The 20603-nt window shown below is 42.5% G+C and overlaps 2 protein-coding genes across 2 annotated transcripts; one reads left to right on the top strand and one right to left on the bottom strand.

The window, feature by feature from the left end:
* Positions 1–402: 402 nt before the first annotated feature.
* jkamp (jnk1/mapk8 associated membrane protein) lies at positions 403–7295 on the bottom strand. Its single transcript, XM_084013122.1, has 7 exons — positions 7191–7295; positions 6372–6451; positions 4791–4945; positions 4255–4461; positions 3327–3508; positions 3145–3221; positions 403–2204 (listed from the first exon to the last, which is right to left on the bottom strand). Exons 1-7 carry the CDS (start codon positions 7192–7194, stop codon positions 1986–1988), a joined length of 924 nt encoding a protein of 307 aa, XP_083869248.1. The 5' UTR covers positions 7195–7295; the 3' UTR covers positions 403–1985.
* Positions 7296–8689: 1394 nt separating this feature from the next.
* On the top strand, positions 8690–20341 carry gpr135 (G protein-coupled receptor 135). The gene is made up of 3 exons (XM_084013397.1): positions 8690–9059; positions 9696–9953; positions 17184–20341. Exons 2-3 carry the CDS (start codon positions 9838–9840, stop codon positions 18526–18528), a joined length of 1461 nt encoding a protein of 486 aa, XP_083869523.1. The 5' UTR covers positions 8690–9059; positions 9696–9837; the 3' UTR covers positions 18529–20341.
* Positions 20342–20603: the final 262 nt, after the last annotated feature.

Raw genomic sequence — 20603 nt, forward strand, 5'->3', positions numbered from 1 at the left:
ATACAACATATACAGGATGTACAGTACAGCAGCAGCTTCAACTCAACAATCAACAGCAAGAGTTTTGAAGGATTACACCTTGGTTCAGAACACCGAGGATAAAACTGAAAGCATCACAAAACTGACAGCATATTTACACACACATGACACTATATATATATATATATATATATATATATATATATATATATATATATATATATATATATATATATATATATATATATATATATATATATATATATTGTCATGTGTGTGTAAATATGCTGTCAATCATATATTTATATCCGTATTAGTGAGGAGGATTCTGGCAGTCAAAAACACTAATCTGTCCACGGCACCATGAAATAGTTTGCAAGTCTATTTATCTCTGCTCGCTTTGTACAACACAGGAAAAATGAAAGCATTCTATGGTTTATTAACATTAATATAGACAAATAAAGAACTCATAAAATGAGTTTTGTACTAATCAGGTAAAGTCACGTGTCGTTTCTAGCTACAGTCTTGATATAGATTAAGAAACGGTTGCTGCTATAAATTGATTAAAAATCAGTTTCGTCATCCAGCACACAGAATCTTGTTTTCAACATGAAGCCCAGTGAACCTCCTCATCACAACCTGATGCAACATCAATCTTCATTCTCAACATTTACTGTATTTACATGTGCAGGACAGGCAACAGTGCAAAAAACTCATTTAAATAAGACGTGAGACAGAACCAGGTAGTTTGTGGTACCATAACACGTATAAATAAAACAGATCAGCTTATTTGTCAAGTCAAAACAAGTAATTGAGAGGCAGGCTGTGAGAAAAGGCATTGGCCCCCGTGTCCCCCTCTCTAACTGGTGTTTGTCATCGTCATGAAGTGGAGGAGAATTGATTTAAATTATTGATAGATTAATCTACGTCGAATGAAGAGTGTCATTCGTAGCAACTGTGGTAACATGAAATGAAAAGGGTTGTTTGCGAACAAGTGTAGCTAAGAGCTAGTTTTCAGGAAGAGTTATACGATAAATAACTTCCCCTCCAGGTCTGAGCTGAAGCCAACCCACTGCATCATTTTGAAGAATCCAAGTAGGCAAGGGGCCGAGAGATCACTCTTGTATGACGTCCACAGTGGCTTGGCTGACTAAATTTTATGGATTAGGGTTTACGAGTCTCTGCTTCACTCTTTGCAGCTGGGAGATTACCTCACCAGCAACCGTCCCCCTGGCTATAGTCTCCGAGCGGTGGGAAGCAGCCACCCAGCCTGATGTTCTGCTCGTTATCTGTAACGTCAGCACGGAAACATGGTGGGATCAGTAAACTGACCTCAGCGAGCTAACTGGCCAGCCGCTTTGTGAACAAATGAGATGAGTTAATGCTTCCTCCTGTCACAGCGTGATAATGTGGTGGGAGCTTATAATGGAAAGAAAGAACAGACCTGTGGCGTGATTGTGATGCTACACTGAAAGACACCGTGGTTAGAGGTGAGGAAGGGCGATCTTGTTTCATTCATGATGTTCTGAGATGGAGTCCCAAACAGTGGACTCTATCCAAGAATTGTCCTTGTAAGATAAGACTTGATTTTAAACAGTATTTGAATTGGTATGGAATGTAAATATAAACACCAGGTTAAATATAAGTGTAAGTGTGTTTTACTCTTTAAATAAGGCAACATCCAGCTGAATGATTCAAGTGGAATCATACAAATCATAGACCGTTTGTCCTGTTTAGACATCATGAATAGAATCAAATGAATTAAACAAAACCTAGAGTAGTAATAATGTCCAACTTGCTCGTATACTTGCACTGTATTATGTGTTGACCATGACTAAGTTGTTTCCCCGATGTTAAGTAACCTCATCATCATCTGTCCATCGATTGGTTGAGCTCGTGAGATCAAATCATGTCAGAAACTGAAGCCCGTTCTTAACCTCAGTAACACACTGCTGTCAGTTCAGATGGAAGCAGCAACTTGTGAAACGGTATGGTTGCGGGATCCGTCAGTGTCCGTTGCCGCCCTCGGACAGGATGCGGCTGGGCTCGGTGAACTTGGCCGTGGCGATGTAGAAGAGGGCGGGGCCGGGCACGAGGGCCAACAGCGGCAGGTCCTGCTCCAGCTTGTCCAGTCGGGAGATGGAGATGATGCCGTACGCGTGGAGCAGCCAGTGGCTGAACAGGACAACCAGACGCTTCTTCTTAGCAACCAGGTTCTTAAAAGACTGGTGATTGAGGGACACACACACACACCCCACACACACACACACACACACACACACACACACACACACACACACACACACACACACACACACACACACACACACACACACACACACACACACACACACACACACACACACACACACACACACACACACACACACACACACACACACACACACACACACACACACACACACACACACACACACACACACACACACACACACAGGTCAGAACTATGCACACTGGTTGATCAGCTTCCAACAGACACATACTAAGGCATGTTTCACACACATTGGACTTGACAATCTTCTCTGCAATAATATTAAGACAAATATCAAATACCAACAAAGGAACCACAATCCTACAAATTATTTTATGATTCATATCAATCTTCATTTGAAAAGAAAGATATCAATAATCATAAAATCCTGAGGCTCCCTCCCTAGAAACGTAGAGCAGACTCAAATCCCTGATACTGAAGGAGTGGTTTAGACTTCCACAGCACAAATCATGCTTTTGTAATGTAAGGCTATGGCAGGCTGGTTCTCTGTCTGTCAGAGTTCCAGAAGTTAAACAAGATTGAAGGAAATGCGATGTTTCACTTCCTCTTTTAAAATGAAAATAGACCACAGTAGACTGGCAGTATTCGCCTGAGTATGAATGTGTGTATTTGTGTGTAGTTTCACTGATAGGATTCCTATGCTCTAGGTAATACTGACTTAGAAACTCAGTTTTATCAGTTATCAGTTTGGTGATTAACTCAGAAGTCTGAGAGTCCACACAATGAGTCAAGTTCACCACCTTGATGTGGTCGATGTGTGACGTTTACATTGCAGTTAACCATTCACTTCAAGAATGTCCCAGTGACTGTTAATGATTTGATTGTAATGCTGTATGTAATGAAACACAGAGCAGTGAGGTGAGTGTTGTTACCTGTATCTCAGACGCAGACATGTAAACAGCCAGTGTGACCAGAGACAGGACCAGTATGATGTACGGAAACGCGTAATCTGAAAGAAACACACCGTCACTCACAGCTGCACACGTCAACAAAGCATCAAACTGGAATTTGGTCACAATCATTGGTCGCAGTTGGAAGTGGACTCAGTACTCACAGAGCAGTCCTCCTCCTACAGCCTGCAGCACCGTGAGGATGGGGAAAAAGTACAGAGCGGCGTAGATGCTCTTGAAGCGATCAGATTTGCCCAGACCGCATGCTATCTTCTTCACCAGCAGAGGGCGCAGCAGCATCATCAGCACCAAGCAGAATGCATAGTAGATTAACACGATGGTATAGCTGAGGAAGAGAAAAGGTGATGAAATCACAGTAAACTAGAGGTCACATGATGGAATCCAACAGCAGAAAACATGAAATGATTTGAGGTTGACAGATCACAATCCCCCGTGCATCAGTGATCAATACTAAGAAGAAGAAATGTCATGTGTTGGAAAACTGAAATTTAAAGTCTGGCTTTTATTAGCTTCAACCACTGAACTCAACCGGTGTATATTTGGGACAGACGTCTTTATGGGAACGGCCTTTTATTTTCACACAGAACTGCTCAGCAAAGAAAACACTATCACATTGTTAACTCAAACCAGTAAGAATGGTACTAGTGACTAAATTACTTTAAACATGAGGCGAAGAAGATACAAATGGAATAGTTATGGTAATAACATGTTGAAGTATGGAATTAGAATAATTAGGATAAGTCCCGCCCCTTTTAAAAAGTCAAATCTGGTCTGGGTGCTACAAACAGGATTTTTAATAAAACACTCACATCCAAGCACCCCTGTCCTCCTGAGACGAAAAAAGGCCTGGAGTTTTTTGTTGTTATTAATTATTCAGATGTTTCCCTTTTCAATCATTTAACTGTTAAATTATATATACTGGAACATTCTTTTTGCAAGATTTTTTTGGAAAGGATACATATTTATTTTATTTTCCCTGAATGCTGTCTCAAAGACTTTGCCAGTTGTACGATTGTTTTATTTTGTTTTATCGTAGGTCTTTAACTGTTGAATGAGATTTCCAGTACTTACAGCGGGTAGACAGCCTCCTGGGTGCAGTGCAGTGTGTTGATGTAGTCTGGACTGGGGTTGTACAGCATGGTGTACCAGTCAGACAGCATCTGGACTCGACACGAATGGATGCTGAGCTCTCCTACTGGCTCTGTGACCAGCAAGGTGACCGCAGCTGACAATCCACACTCCAGCATGGCTGTGATGTGCTGCAGCAAAGCACTGGAACTGAACAAGGTCAAACAACAAACACTCAACATTTTGGGTGGCTGTTTTTGAAAACATTTTATACGATATTTCATACAAATACATTTTACATCAATCTCTAAATCGGAGAAAATTAGGATTTGATGATGATGATTTATGTGTAGGTCACAGCTGATCCGTGCATCTGTAGTGTACAACGTGTGCCTCGACACATTGACAGCTGGGTGTTTATTAAGTAATTGGAAATAGTTGTGCACAAAGAAACTTTGCTGTGCTTTATTTATTAGTTATTATATCAGGAACCTCAAAACACAGGGACATATATAGTGTGTGATCCTGTGTGGCCCCACCTCTTCTTTCCAGAGTACCACTCAATGAAGAACCAGTGCAGCACGAGGGGTAACATGGCCATGAAGCCCAGATAGAGCCAGTCGTAGAGCTCGGGGGACTCAGTACAGGGTTCACACACATTCTGGAGGTTGGCCCGCTCTCCACGAGGACAAACCTGGCAGGACACACAGAGACATTATAATTAGAAACAACCCCTGAAAAAGTAACTTCAAGCCCAACAGCCCCCCTCTTTGCCCTCAATCCCTTCTTTTCCCTCCCTGATCTAAACCAGTAGTTCATCTATATCTAAAACATATCCTCAAGCATGGACTGGCTTTTGATTGAACATTTTCAATACCTTGAATTCGATACAGATATCACAACAATACTTTATTCAATACTTCATATGAATGAAAATCTCATAGCCTAATCATGAGACCATTTTTCTTGAAATGACAATCAAGAGATATTAGTTCAAGTTGGAGCTATAATGCGTTTTGCTTGCTCTATGTTTGGAAACCGCCAGGTGATCATTTACATTGGTGAAACAAATTTGCATATACCGGTACATAAGTGCCTGCTGATGAGGATCAGGTGTGAGTTTATTGATCTTTGAATGGAAACCCAAATCAAACATTGTTGGCATCTTCACAATGTAGAGCCCAACCGATAAAGGATTTTGAAGGCCGATACCGATACAAATGTTTGTTGATTTAAAAAATCCGACATATCGGCCGATATTTTTTTATTTTATTTCAGAAACGCGTAACAAAACATTAACAGATTTCCCAACATTTGTTATTTGTTGTTATTTATGAGACTTCACTAAAATAATATGATAATGCAGTTTTAAAATAAACTTGTTTATTTTATTGTCACAACGGAACAGAGGAACATCAAAATATATTAAAGTTCTGATAAATAAAATGTATAAAAATACAAACTTAAGATATAAAACTTAAAGTCCTTTGAACTAAAACACAATAACAACAACAACCAAACACAAAGTTACCAGTATTAAAAGACTTGGTAAGCTTCATAAATATAACTTTGAACAAGACTGGAGACAAATTCTGTTAAGTTCTATAAGGGTGTTTTGTCCGTTTTTATTTTATTTTTAAAATATGAATTTATCGGCCATTATAAATATACCAAATTATTATTAAATAAATATAAATATTATAAAGTTACCAATAGTAACTGATAGTTTGGAAAATGGCTAATATCGGCCGATATTATCAGCCCGCCGATATACTGGTCGGGCTCTATCACACTGTAATAGTGACATTATACTATGTGAATAAATGGATCAATAGATGAGTCCGAACAGGTTGTCCCGCCCTCAGTGGCCATGATTCAGTCAGTGTCTAATAGTGAGCAACGATACCCGGCACTCCTGAAGTAACTTGATTTCTAATAGCACATAATCCTAGCTACTCAAACCCTTCTGCTACAGCACATAAGACTGGATACCAGCATGAAAGCTTCATCAAAAGCACATCAATCCTGGCTCTCTGTTCCAGAAGACACATGACAGGAAATGCCCCACAGTCCCACACATAAACAAGCAGTCAGACACAAATCTGATGGTCAGTACTCACACCACACTCTCCCTCCACTGATCCATTGACCATCATCCTGCCACAGTACATCCCTGGACATGTTGAAGTCATGGCCACAGCTGCAAGGAAATACAAACACCTTATACAGCAGTCAACACCGGTAAACATGTCTGCCGGCATTGGATTTGATCAGACATATTTAGTCACCCCTGATGGGGAACCTCATTTGCCACCAAATACAGAGATCAAAAATAATATACACATTAAATGTGTACAAATACACAGTGCAGCAAATAAATATGTCCATAGACAGCCATTTGAATGCCTTTCTCACATTTTGATATCGGTGTGTCTTGGAATGAATGTTCAAGTACAATTTTACTACAATTTGTATTCCTCATTCATTATTTCAGGTCAAAAGTATGTACATCTGTGCTCTTTCATTCCACTGTGGAAGCAAACAGGCTGACACATTTGTCCACAGAAGCCTGACAGCAAGGAGATCTCCAAACTACTGCTGCATGTTAGCAAACAGCAAATATGTCCAAGATTTTGGCAAGATGGTGTAGCTAGGTTCAAACTGAATGGCTTTCTAGAACGGAACATCATTTCACGAAAACGCTTCACGACCAACAAGCCAGTGTCGCAGGTTAATTGTAAAAAATGTCAGCAGCAAAATAATTTCATACAAGCGTTGTCTCCTACTGAAGGTGCAGTGGGTTGTTGTTAGCTAACGAGCTAGCTCACAGCTAGCTTAGCTAACGTGAGAAAACCACACAATGATTGACGCGAAGGTCAAACGTAACAAGTTAATGGTATTCATGTGAAAAGTGAGAATCAAAGACAGCGTTAACCTACCCATTGTGTGCCCAATACTAACTAAAACAGTTCACCCTCCTCTGTGAAACCGTATTTTCATTTGGCAGGCAATGTTTGCGCAAACCGGATGTAGACCAAAGTGACGTCACACCAACAGGAAAACGTTTTTTTAAGACTTTATTAAAAACAATAACATTACAACACTGACAATAGCCATATATATTGAATACGGAAATTTAATTAAAAGAAAATAGGAATAAAAGTAAAAATACAAGAATGATATATTATTTCTTACTCATAAAAGTACATTTTGTATTTAAAAAACATATACAAAAAAAATACAGATATGAACCATGCTTGAACCCCAGGGCTGCCAGCAACTGGAGATATAATGTTTATAATTTACATTTGTATATATACATACATAAAAAAAAACATTGCCCCCCTTTTTACTCCTGCAATAACCCAGCAAGTTTTTTCATTCTAGTTTCCTCTAATCCTTATTTTCTCAGATCAGATCTAGACCTTTCCCACAAACAGTCGGATACTTCCTTGATTGGCTGTTGGCCTTATGAAGTTTGGCAATCTCATGTATTTCCAGCATTTCTCAGCCTGACTAAAATGAAAAGTCCTAAAATGCAGGATTTTTATGTGGTCATCTTTGCACAGCTAGCACCTGCGGGTCTGGTGTGGACTTTCTTTGGTCTCTTGATGGTTTTCATTTGCCTGCAATACTCTGAGGTATTTGTAGCCGTCCTGGACATCTGCTTTGTTGCCTTCGCAGCTAGCTAAGATGTTTGGTTTCAAAGCATCCCCTCTTTGTGATATATATGCACACTGCATAGACAGTAATACAAACATGCAATGAGACAGAGTGCAAAGGTTGCTGGAATAAATATGGTTTAATTAATGTTGCTTTATGTACATGAGGTAGGCCTTCCAGTGTCACGTCTGCTGTAATCTCACAGTCATTACTACCATAACATGTCATGGTCCAGCTGGATAACGAGACAGATGTCAATGCACAAACCATCAAAACGCTATTGAAGACACATCATGAATGACGGTGGTTATTTTCATTCAGAACGGGCCATTTCTGCTGCTCATTGTCTGACCACATCTGCAGCTGGGGACATTTTTACAGTATTACCTTGTCTAACTAGTGTACCAGCATGAAAAACCTCAGCTCTGTAGTCCTGCACCTATAGACCAGTACGGTCAGAACCAGACCAGCTGTTAAACTCACCAAACCGCCTACATCCAGTGTGTTGTGGCTTATTGCTTATTGTATCAGTTTTCACCAGTGTCTTCTGCAAACACCTTACAATGTCATTTTACATGGACATGGGTGCAAAATTTATCACCAGTTACCATGGCAACAGCATTCAACGTCACACGAAGATGTGAGCGCGTTCATCTGGAAGGCGTGGTTTCCAGAGAGGGACCGTAGGCAGGTAGAGAGACCCCGAGAGAGAGAGAGAGAGAGAGAGAGAGAGAGAGAGAGAGAGAGAGAGAGAGTTGGTGCGCTCCTGCAGGATCGAGTCCAAACCCTGGATTTGTGAAGCGGGTCTCCTGGTTTCTGAGCCGCTGTGATGGGGGTGTAGAGGCGCAGAAGGCGGACTGTAGTGTCGTCTGTCCTCCAGGAATCAACAGGGTGGGAGCCGCCGTCTCTCCGACCATGTTTTCTTTTCTCTCCCAGCGCCGCAGAAGCAGCTACGGAGAAAATAAATTGACTTTCTTGTCTCCGTACGGAGAGATTCAAAAGGCCAACATCTGAACAACACATGTCGGTAAAACACCCAGAGGAAACGCCAAAACACGAGGAAAACCAGCGTCCGGACCAGCATGACTGATGGAGACCCACTCCGTGTTTGTGGACGGATTGTAACCAAATGACCAAAATACGAGGTAACACGAGGACGAGAGGGAATACATGTCAATACGAGGGGCCGTTTTTAGGGAATGTAAACAAATAGATGACTTCCGGGTGAGTTACTGACTGTTTGGGTAACATCAGGCTCAACCTAAAACAAATTAGTTTATAGCGATATGCTATCATTTGTATAATTCAGACTATAGTAGGCTAATATGTCCTTCTGTGGTTTTCACTGTAGCGACAGTATTACACTACTACTAACACCTGTATCAAGTATTCTGCTATATCATATAGTTACAGACACAATTCATAAAAACAAGATATATATATTGTTTGTTTTTCTTGTTTAGTTAATGTGAGTGTAAATCTAATGTTCTCTATAATATCGTAAATCTTGTTTTAGTCTATATATATATATATATATATATATATATATATATATATATATATTGATGAACAAATCAATTGTAAGTTCTAGATAATAATATCTGAAATTGCCTTTTTTGTACGATGGAGTCAGGGGTTATTCTATATATTCGGATTTTAAACTATTTCGTTTTGCTGCCATTTTTGTCTTCCTAGATATTGCACGACTATTTCAAAGCAGCCTAAAACATCTGTGTTGACTTATCCTTTTCTTTTCCCTTCTTATGTCGATGAATTTGGAGATAATGAAAACTACAAATGGACGAGCAGGACTTATCAGCAGCTACGTTTGAATCCATGAAACCGACACGGACCGACTGTAATCTGAATGGATGTGAGTGAGACGTGGGATGACTTCTACTGTGCTGTCTTTGGGCTTCGTCGATGGATCCGTCTGTTAGCACGGCCCTGCAGGGCAGCGGCGGCAGCAACTACACAGCCGACACCTCGGGTTCAAGCTTCACCAACCACCATGGCACTTCCTCACCTGTGGTGCCAAGGTAATTTCATACTTATATAGGAAGGAATCACTTGGGGTTAGCAACTTGTCCGGAAATTTCAATTTTATTTATAGTGTCATATCACTGTCTCAGGACACTATACACATAGATGACTTTTTAAGAGTCAAGGAATTTCAGAGTCTAAACATCACTCAGGGTGGGCTGCACGGTGGTGTAGTGGGTAGCACTGTCGCCTCACAGCGAGAGGGTCCGGGGTTCGATTCCTGGGTTCGGGTTCCTTCTTTGTGGAGTTTGCATGTTCTCCCCGTGCGAGCGTGTGTTCTCTCCGGGTTCTCCGGCTTCCTCCCACAGTCCAAAGACATGCAGGATGGGGATAGGTTAATTGATGACTCTAAATTGCCCGTAGGTGTGAATGTGAGGGCCTGTCCACACAAAAACGTTTTCAGTGCATAAACGCAGAAGTCTTGTGCGTTTCGCCCTGCCGTCCATACGGATCCGGCGTTTTTGCGGCGTGAAAACACACTTTTTTGAAACCAGCTCTCAGGGTGGAAAAGAAAAAAACGGCACCCCTCCGTTTCGTGTTCGTTTTCGTGTGGACGGCGAAAACGAATATGCTGACGTCATCGGCCTGCCCCCTCGACCCTCGAGCCTGACTTCTTCCCCCGCGACGTCTCGTTACAACAACAATAACGGCGGCCTCCGTGCTCATAGCAGATATTCTGCTCGTCTGTACGATATTCCGGGGAAAAAGCTACTTTATTACGATGCTAACAAACAACCGCTAGCTAACTTCCCATGAATGTAGGCATTTATTTGTCTAATTAATCCATCCCAACGTGTGACAACGCCTCGTCAAGGTCCTTAGGGTGACGGCTGTTGATGCTTGTTGTTGGTTTTATTTATACGGGCCAAATTGTCATCTTATGGGTGTTTATTGATCGGGTGGTTGGGCGGAGATTAGCCGTAACTCTCACGTGTTGCCATAGCAATGGCAAACATCCGGTCAAGCGCCGTCTCTTCTTCTGCGTTTTTGTAGCAGAAACAGCGCCGCATAAGGGCCTGGAATATGTACTACAGCGCGCTGAGTCGTTTTCAGTGGATTCGTCTGGACGCGGATTTTCTTGAAACGACGCCAAGGCAAAACTGAGAAAAAAAGTTTGTTTTGCTTCGTCTGGACGGCCCCTAAATGTTAGCCCCGCCTTCGCCCAATGACAGCTGGGATCGGCTCCAGCCCCCCGCGACCCTGGATACAGGATAGGCTCGGTTATGCTTCCGCGTAGTGATCACGCAATGGCAACGCAATGGCCACGCAGTTGCTGGGAGACCGTGATGGTTCTGCCTTGGGTTTACGTGTCGAAATGCAATTCAAAGCCACACCGGTAAAGGGCGCTATGTTTTTTGTAAAGACTGAACGACCGACCGAGACTCTTGACGTATATCGTCGTTAGCCTTGTTATAGCCTATTTGTTTACCTTCCGGCTTTAAACATCCACAATTTTTCAGAACTTGGTGTTTTATTTCTTTGTGCAAAAGCGACAAGGTGCAAACAATAAAACAAGGTGCAAACAATAAAAGTAGCCTATTAAAAGTTTAAATGGCGGTGTTTATGAGTGGAAACCGGAAAAGCGGTCTCCAGCGGATGTAGTTAGCGGACCAATCACAGCCAATGCCGCTGCGTTGGTGTTGCGTTGGTGTTGTGTCGCCTCGACGCACGTCAAGGATTTTTGGGAGGTGTCCGCAAGCCCCCTTGCGTTGTGTCAACGCGGAAGCATAACTTGGGCTTAAGCGGTAGACAATGGATGGATGGAACATCACCCAGGAGCAAGCATTACAGTTAGACAGATACGAGAAAAAACTGCATTTAAGCACTTCAGGCAAAAATCTAGAGCTCACCAGTTTGGTTCCATCTGCATTTGGTTTTGGTAGTTGTATTAACAGTAGTAGTAATAGTACTCATAGTATCAATCAATCAATCAAATTTTATTTATATAGCACATATACAAGCGGCTGAGCCGCAACCAAAGTGCTTCACAGAAAGTGCTTGTCTTTAAGTGCTAAATGCACTTAAAAGGAAAAAGAAAGAAAAGAAAAGGGTTAAAAGACAACGACTGAGTTAGACAATATAAAAGACACTAATCGAAGGCAAGGGAGAAAAGGTGGGTCTTTAACTGGGGTTTAAAAATATTTAAAGACTGGGCTGCCCGGATGTGTAGGGGGAGGGAGTTCCAGAGTCTGGGGGCTGCCACTGCGAAGGCTCTGTCCCCCCTGGTTTTTTAGCCTGGACCTGGGCACTTCCAACAACAGTTGGTCGGCTGACCGGAGTGCTCTCGATGGGATGTGGCGGTGGAGAACATCAGACAGGTAGGTGGGGGCCAGACCATGAAGGGATTTGTAAACAGTCAGGAGAAGTTTGAAGTCAATGCGGTAGCGGATGGGGAGCCAGTGGAGTGATGCAAGGACCGGGGTGATGTGATCTCGCTTCTTTGTACGGGTGAGGAGTCGGGCGGCTGAATTTTGAACTAACTGCAGGCGGCGGAGTTGTGATTGGTCGATGCCGGTGTATAGGGCGTTGCAGTAGTCCAGTTGTGAAGTTATAAAAGCATGGATGACTCTCTCCAGGTCACTCTGGGGCAGGTGGGCTTTGGCCTGGGCAATAGTTCTCAGGTGGAAAAAGCTTTTTCGAACTACTGCACTGACCTGCTGCTCAAATTTGAAGGCACTGTCAAAAATCATGCCCAGATTTCTGACAGAAGGCCTGATGGTAGAGGCGAGAGGGCCCAGGGCATCGTTGGAGAAGGCTGGAGAGGTTTTTCCAAAAACAATGGTCTCGGTCTTGCTGTCATTGAGGTTGAGGAAGTTTGCACCCATCCATGCTTTGATGTCAGCCAGACAGTCAAGCAGTGGATGGAGTGCAGCCTGCCCATCAACCCTGAGGGGGAGATACAGCTGGACATCATCTGCATAACAATGGAAGGAGATGTTGTGGTTGATTAGGATTTCCCCTAGGGGTAGAACGTACAACAGAAAGAGAATGGGGCCGAGTATGGAGCCTTGAGGGACCCCGCAGGTGAAGGGGGCAGCAGACGAGATGGAATCACCAAGCTGTACAGAGAAGCTCCTGTTGGCCAGGTAGGACTGGAAGAACTTCAGGGCTGTGCCTTTGATGCCTACGTGATGCAGTAGTAGTAGTAGTAGTAATATTAGCAGTAGTCGTCCATGGTGGCAGATGTAGCCACGTTTAGATGTTTCTATCTCCAACATGTCCCCGTAGACCAGAAAGCAGTCAAGGTTGAGCAGCCTCACAGCAGGGCAGGTGGGACCACAATACGGTGCTTCCATCATCAGGCCAGGTAGCAGTCAGTGTCGGGCAGAACCCTGGCTGACACTGCTGGACAAAAACAATCCCCCGGCAGTCTGGGCCTATAGCAGCATAAGAGCAAGGGAAATCTGAGCCAGCCGTAACTATAAGCATTGTTAAGGACTTCACCTTAAAGAAGGAATGGTTACGCCGTCCATTCACCCTTTCATGGAGCTACAATGACCGATAGCTGACAGCTTTACAACAAGCTAACTGGCGTTGGCTAACACATTTTTTAGTGATGATGTGTTTAAAATATAGTCTAAAGACCCTTTCTGGCAGCTACAGTGACCGACAGCTGTCACAAACATTTTTAACTGTGAAACTAGAGAAACCAGCTAATTTAACCGGAGAAACAATAAGCAAAGGGAATTGATTTCATGTCTAAAATGTAGAGTAGATGGTTGACTTGTATATTTATATAAAATAATCTGATATCAGTGTCGGTGGTGTGGTTACATTTTCCTGAAAACAACTCCCTCAGGACATCTGGCATGTTGAAAAAGCCATCAGTGTGAAAATCCAAAGTAACACCAAATGAATTGCATAATTCACAGTGTTAAGAGTGGTGTGATATTAATTTTTTTAATTCACGCTATAGAGAGGCTAAGTCACGCCAACTCTGGTGTTCCTTATGGCACACTATTTAGGAAAGAATATACACGCTAGCCAACAATGAAAGACTTTTTTTTATCCTGTTTGAATTGTACCATGAATTACACATATGATGTTTTTAAATATAATTTTACACGTCAAGAAAGTCACACTCTGGTAGGTTTGTCGTAGTATCTTTTAGTTTTGTGTGAAACCACTCAGTGAACTACACTTCTCAGCTGACAAAATGTACGTTAGCTTAACATGCTACTAGCTAATCTAGCTTCGTTCCATCACTAATGTAGCGTTATTTTACCTGATATGTTTTATCCAAAGACATGCAGGATGGGGATAGGTAAATTGGTGACTCTAAATTGCCCGTAGGTGTGAATGTGAGTGTGAATGGTTGTCTGTCTCTATATGTTGGCCCTGCGAAAGACTGGCGACCTGTCCAGGGTGTACCCTGCCTTCGCCCAATGACAGCTGGGATCGGCTCCAGCCCCCCCGTGACCCTGAATACAGGATAAAGCGGTAGAAAATGGATGGATGGATGGATGGATGTTTTATCTAGTGACTCTTTATCAGCGGGAAGAGAAAGAAGCAACAGAGGAACCTGATTTTTTCACTGATAATCTTCTGATTTCAGTGTTACCAATTAACTCGATTCACTCTCTACTCAGTAGCTAGGGAAATCTTTAAATCTTCTCTAACTCCCCTGCATTTTGATGTTATTGTATCATAATCTTAAATCAACCAGACATGTGAGGAACACCGTGTGCTGACCTGTTACAAAGGAATCTGACTAAGCCTGTTTTTAACCATCTGAATCTCTGCCCACAGCTCCATTGTGTAATGGGAATTTTGGATGTTTGTTATTTATAATCAGAATCTTTGTCAGGCCAGACGTTGATCCGCATCTCCTCTTCTCGACTGTTATGCTATGACTAAAATGAATGCCTGTTTGTAGGTGATATGAGCATGAGTGCCACCTGACTTAAGATAATTTCAGAGGACATTATGACATCTGTGTTCTGTAAATCTTGTCTTTGTCTGTACATCTTGTCTTTATACGGTACCATTCCTCCTCCTCAAAAGGGAGATTGCTGTTAGACTCAGGGTCGTTCCTGCTGACTCTGAACCTTTGCATCAGAAGGCAGGGGTGAACATTATTTTCCTCTGCAGACGAAAATTCTTTGTGGAATAAACCTTGGAGAAAAAGCTGATCCTGGTTGTTGATCTTTATTGGGCAGATTCATTTTTTCCACAACACTTTTTTCCACACACAACACCAGGCATTAAAGTGGACTTATTATTATTTTCTGCTTTAGCCCTTTTATTTAGTGTGTTATATAGATTGTTGTGCATGTAAAAGGTCTCCGTAGTGTCAAAGGCTTAAGTTAATTTCCAAAAGGAATTACTCTGGAGAAACGCTGCTCCTGTTTCAAACGCCTCAATTCCAATCTTCCCTTTACTTCCATAAAGTGGTGATAAGCTAGTAAGAGAGGAGCTGAGCATAGAGCCTCCATGTTGAGAAGACGCTGTTTTCTGCTGTAAAAATGTCCTTTGAATGGACTTCTGAAGAAAGTTGAGGTGCAGCAGTACAACTCCTGTTATCTGGTGATAGTAATGGGTGGGACATTTCTGACAAAAACACTAAGAAGGTGACCCATCACAACAGAGTGGGCCAGCTGACCAATCAGGGCACACTGGGCTTTTTTGGAAGGGAGGGTCAGGAGCTCAAACAGAGCATTTGAAAGAGAAGCTGAGAAGAACTGCTGCAGCACAGCCAGGATGGAAAATATATTAAAAGTATGTTCTGGTAGGAACCTGAACCAGAGGGGAACAGAAGTGATGATCTTTAAGAACCAGAATGTCAGCTTCCTACATAGCAAGTTACCGCACTACATCCATGAAAAAAGGAACAAAAATGGCAAGTGTGCATCATGAGATGGATGCAGGCGTTGACTTACGTTTACATATGGCACAGATACAATGCAATGCTGAAGCGCCTTAAACTTACTTTCTCTCTACTGGCCATCAGGGGGCAACGAAGACGTCTGATTGCATGGAAGGCTATGAATGAATTACTTTACTTTTAATTGATGAAACATGCGTTTATGGTCTCAATCTCTAATTGTCTTCTTTCAATACAGCATGATCTTCATTTAGTAAGTGATGGTCCATTTAGTGTCAAATAGACCATAAAGCTGGGTATGTTCGCTCCCATGCAACCAATGAAATCAGCTACTCCAATTAGTTAAACACTTAGCTGTAAAGTTCACCTTGAATTATGAAGCTAACATTGTGAACAACATCACACCAGAAGCCAGGCGGATCCAGATCGACTAAGGTTGCTGCTCGGGGGTGACGCTCTGCTGTTTGTGTTCGTTAGATCCACCCGTAGTTCCTCTGCAGTCCAAATATGGTCGAGGCTTCAAAACTGTAGTCCACAAACCAATTGATGACATCACAATGTTACGATAGTTCTTTGCTTAATCAGAAGGGCTTGTTGAATCACATGTTTTCTGATCTAGACAGCCCACAAAAACTTGGTTGACTTATGTCTTCAGATACCCAAATCTACGTACAAGAGCACTGAAAAAGTGACCAATACCATATTGCGTATCAAGAAACTCAAGATAATGCAGACCTCTTTCAAATCCAAGCCAAAGAACTTCCTGTAATTTCTTTAAATTATTTTATTTAGCTAAGCTGATGAGCTGTAAGTTGATGTGATTTTATTCAGAAACACGTTCTGTTATATTAGTAGAAATCCTCAAAACATACCGATAGCAATGAATATATTAAATGCTAAAATGTCTATTAAATGTAATTTGTGGCCGTGGAAGGACTGTAAAAACCCCATCCAATCAAAAAAGTTGGGCCGGAGAAAATAATTGGACGGCCTGTCTGTCTGTCGATGCTTACTTCCTGATTGCACTCTGCCGATCTCAAGCACTCGTTCTGGGGGAGCGGCTTTGAACAGGTCTGAACAAAGGGGGCGGGACTTTTTCAGCTCTGCGATGCCTTCAAAGTCAAAGTTTCTGTGTTTTTTTCCAAATTACCTCAGACTTTACGACAACATTCACAATTTTAGAGATTCTTTTCTTAAACGACAAGACGTTTTTTGTTGAAAAACATGTATATTTAAGTCAGGCATTGGTCAGTATTGCTTTGGTATGCGTACTGAAACTCAGATATTGTGTCACATAATCTTTTAGGGAATATTTATTAGTGCTGTGAGAATATATTTTATCTTAACTATGCTGATTGTACAATCAATTATGTCTCTTTTCTTTCTCAATGTGGTTCTTTAGGGTTGTTTCCATAGTGACCAACCTAGTGACCGCCACCACAGAGGCCATGGTGGGAAACACAGGAAACATGTCGACGTTCAGAGACCAAAGAGGGAGCGAACTCAGTCTGATCCATCAGGCGTCGACCCCGTCGGTGCTGAGCGCTGCCGACAGTAACTCCGTCCTGCAGGGCATCACGGTGGCAACTCAGGCCCTGGTGCTCCTTTCCATCTTCCTCCTCTCCAGTCTCGGCAACTCAGCAGTCATCATCGTCATCATCAAACACAGACAGCTCCGAACGGTGACCAACGCTTTCATCATGTCACTGTCGTTGTCCGACTTCCTCACAGCCGTTCTGTGTCTGCCGTTCTCCTTCGTCATGCTCTTCAGCAAGGATGGTGTCTGGATGTTCGGGGACCGTTTCTGTGTGGCCAATGGCTTTTTCAACACCTGCTTTGGCATCATCTCCACCCTGACCATGACTCTGATCTCCTTCGACAGGTACTACGCCATAGTCAGACAGCCTCAGGCTAAAATAGGGCGCCAGAAAGCCACCCACTTGCTGATAGCCGTGTGGTTAACTGCAGTCATTTTCTCTCTTCCTTGGTATCTGTTAGTCCAAACGCCTAAAGAAATCCATAAGCGAGGTTTCTACCACTGTATGTATGTGTTCCACTCTGGGACGTCGCACATGGGAACAGCTTACAGCATCTGCCTCATCGTCATATGCTACTTACTGCCCTTCGCCCTCATGTGTTTTTGTCATTATAACATCTGTAAGACCGTTCGTCTCTCTGAGATCCGAGTCAGGCCGGTGACCACATACGCATACCTGCTGCGATTTTACAGTGAAATGCGAACGGCCACGACGGTTCTGATTATGATCGTCTTTGTTATTTTTTGTTGGGGGCCGTATTGTTTAATGGGGTTGGTTACAGCGTTGGGGGACTACAGGTTCAACCCTGCAATGGACACAGTGGCCATCTGGCTGGCCTGGGCCAACGGAGCTATCAACCCTCTGATCTACGCCCTGAGGAACCCCAACATATCAATGTTGCTGGGGCGGAGCAGAGAGGAGGGCTATCGGACCAGAAACATTGCCACGTACCTCTCCAGCCAAACCCAGAACCGGGAGGGTCGGCTCAACCAAGCAGAGAGGATAAGGGACCGCTACGTGAGTCGTGTAGGGGTGAATAATAATGGCCGACTGTCACGTTCAAGTCCAGGAAAAGGGGGAGGAGAGGTGGCAATGTGGGCCTGTAAAAACCCTGCCGTGTTCTTCTGCAGGGATGCCCAGCCCGACACGGCAACACTAGCAAACTCTGTCAGCACTCCGAAGATGAAGACAGCTGACACCAGCCTGTGACATCCTGGCTTCACTCATCCATCGATTGCATCTTGTTTGCGTGTGTTGTTGTGGATCTAGAGACTGCTGTCAACGTTTTTTTGGAAACCATGTCACTTGCGATCACACACTCAAACGTTTGTGAGTCAAACCTGATCAGATTTTGTTCCAGGAATGAAAAGGATTATTTGTGCCATTCATATACTACTGTTAAATTACAGTTGACACTTTGTGGTAGGGCTGCACGATACTGAAACAAAACAAAAATATATTTTATGCAATGTATTTTATGTAAAATAATACAAGACATACATCCCACCAGGGGAGAGGGCCAGGAAGCAGTGAGGTCACGACGAGGGGTGAGGAGAAATGATCTGACTGGTGAGAGGATCCTCCCACACAGAGTAGCTGGTGTGTGTAGAAATATATTGAAACTGGCCGACCTAGACTGTAGGTCATTAATCAGAAATACGGAATTAGTCATGAACATTAAAATCATGGAGTTTTACTTTCTATCAAGCAGCAAAATTGTTTGATTAATTTGTCAACATCGCACATCCCACATGTGAATACTGTGCATGCACACATCACATTACCAATGCTCAATATCGTGCAGCCCTATAGTGTAGAAAGACAAAAGTTATGATAGGGAAAACTCCATTGAAGGTGCTGTTGTACAATAAGTAGGTCCATGAAATTCCTTCCTGATTTTGGTGGCCACCATCAGTTCCCCTCCAGGATCCACACCTGAAGGACCTCTGGCATCCCTTCAGTGATTAAGCACGGGAGGAGATGCAAAGGATTTCTGTAGAGAACCATGACAGGTTTGTGCTTGTGTCATTTCATCTGTAAATGCAGCATGTGGATGTGGAAAACTGATAGGATTTAGCTTTTCCCTAATCCTAAACCTTCCATGCTTAAAACATATATGGACTGTACTTGTCATGTACATTTTCAGACTGTCCTCTCTGGAAAAATGACAATCTTTAAATTCTTAAAATAACCCATAGCTCCTAACTTTCTTCCTTCAGAAGCAAAGGCCTGGTCACGCATCAGAAAGTGGCATTGTGAATTGAAATAGTTGTTTGGGTGGCTGTGAATGCTGCACTCCGGTGAATTCTCTCTACTGGCCATCATGGGGCGACCTTTCTGGTTGCAAAAAGAAGTCCGATTGCATGGAAGTCTATGACATTAAACATTGTGAACATGAGTCTATGGTCTCAATCGCTAGTTTCAGGTCTTCTTCAATAGCCTACAGCATGATGTTCACTGAGTAAATTATGTTCCGATTTAGCGTCAAATAGCCCATAAAGCATGTGATTGACAGGTCGCTACCATGGCCTTGCTACCACGCTGCCAATGCAATTAGCTATTAGCTGTTAGCTGACTTTGAATTATGAAGCTAACTAACTGAAGCTAACTGATTTGTATGCATGAATAAGAAAATACTTTGCTTGGATACCTCACCTCTATGACTAGATCCACGTAGAAATGAATAAATTCTGCCCTGATGTTGCCACTTTAAATGCTGGTGTTACCAGGCCAGTAGTGAGGTGCTCATACGTTACTTTGTGTCAAGAAAAGGCTACATACTATTTCATTGTAGGGATGGGGATCAGCTTTTCTGTCTGTTGTGGAATTACAATTTTTTCACTGATGAGGTAAAACATTAATATTTATTGTATTTATGGTTATTTATCTGTGTACAGTTGTCATTTTGAACGTTTCTTAACAGGTTTTGTGTCACATTCTGACAAATACAGTGAAAGATGGAACCTTGTGAGTCAGATGTGAAGCCTTGGGACTGTTAAAACTGTTACGTCCAGTTCAGCACGTCTATCTATATCTGCTTTGTTAATTACATTTAATTGCAACAGAGGTGCTCCGTGAATTTATCCTTTTCAGAAACACTTTCTGTTATATTATTTCTGTTATCTTAATCCTTTTAACATACCGATAGCAATGCATAAATGAAATGCTCTGACATAAAAATGTTTTTAAAAATGTTGTGGACATAGCAGGACTGTAAAAACCACGTCCAATCAAAAAAGTCGGGCCGGAGAAAATAATTGGCCGGCCTGCCTGTCTGTCAGTGC

The sequence above is a fragment of the Eutrigla gurnardus genome (assembly GCF_963514095.1).
Source record: "Eutrigla gurnardus genome assembly, chromosome: 7".
Lineage (NCBI taxonomy): Eukaryota > Metazoa > Chordata > Actinopteri > Perciformes > Triglidae > Eutrigla > Eutrigla gurnardus.

Coding starts and splice junctions, on each gene's coding strand:
- jkamp (XM_084013122.1), bottom strand. Junction 4,946..6,371: donor CAGTGGAGGGAGAGTGTGGT/GTGAGTACTGAC, acceptor GTGTCCTGCCAG/GTTTGTCCTCGTGGAGAGCG. Junction 3,509..4,254: donor CAGGAGGCTGTCTACCCGCT/GTAAGTACTGGA, acceptor TCTCTTCCTCAG/CTATACCATCGTGTTAATCT.
- gpr135 (XM_084013397.1), top strand. CDS start 9,838: ATGGATCCGTCTGTTAGCACGGCCCTGCAGGGCAGCGGCGGCAGCAAC. Junction 9,954..17,183: donor TCCTCACCTGTGGTGCCAAG/GTAATTTCATAC, acceptor GTGGTTCTTTAG/GGTTGTTTCCATAGTGACCA.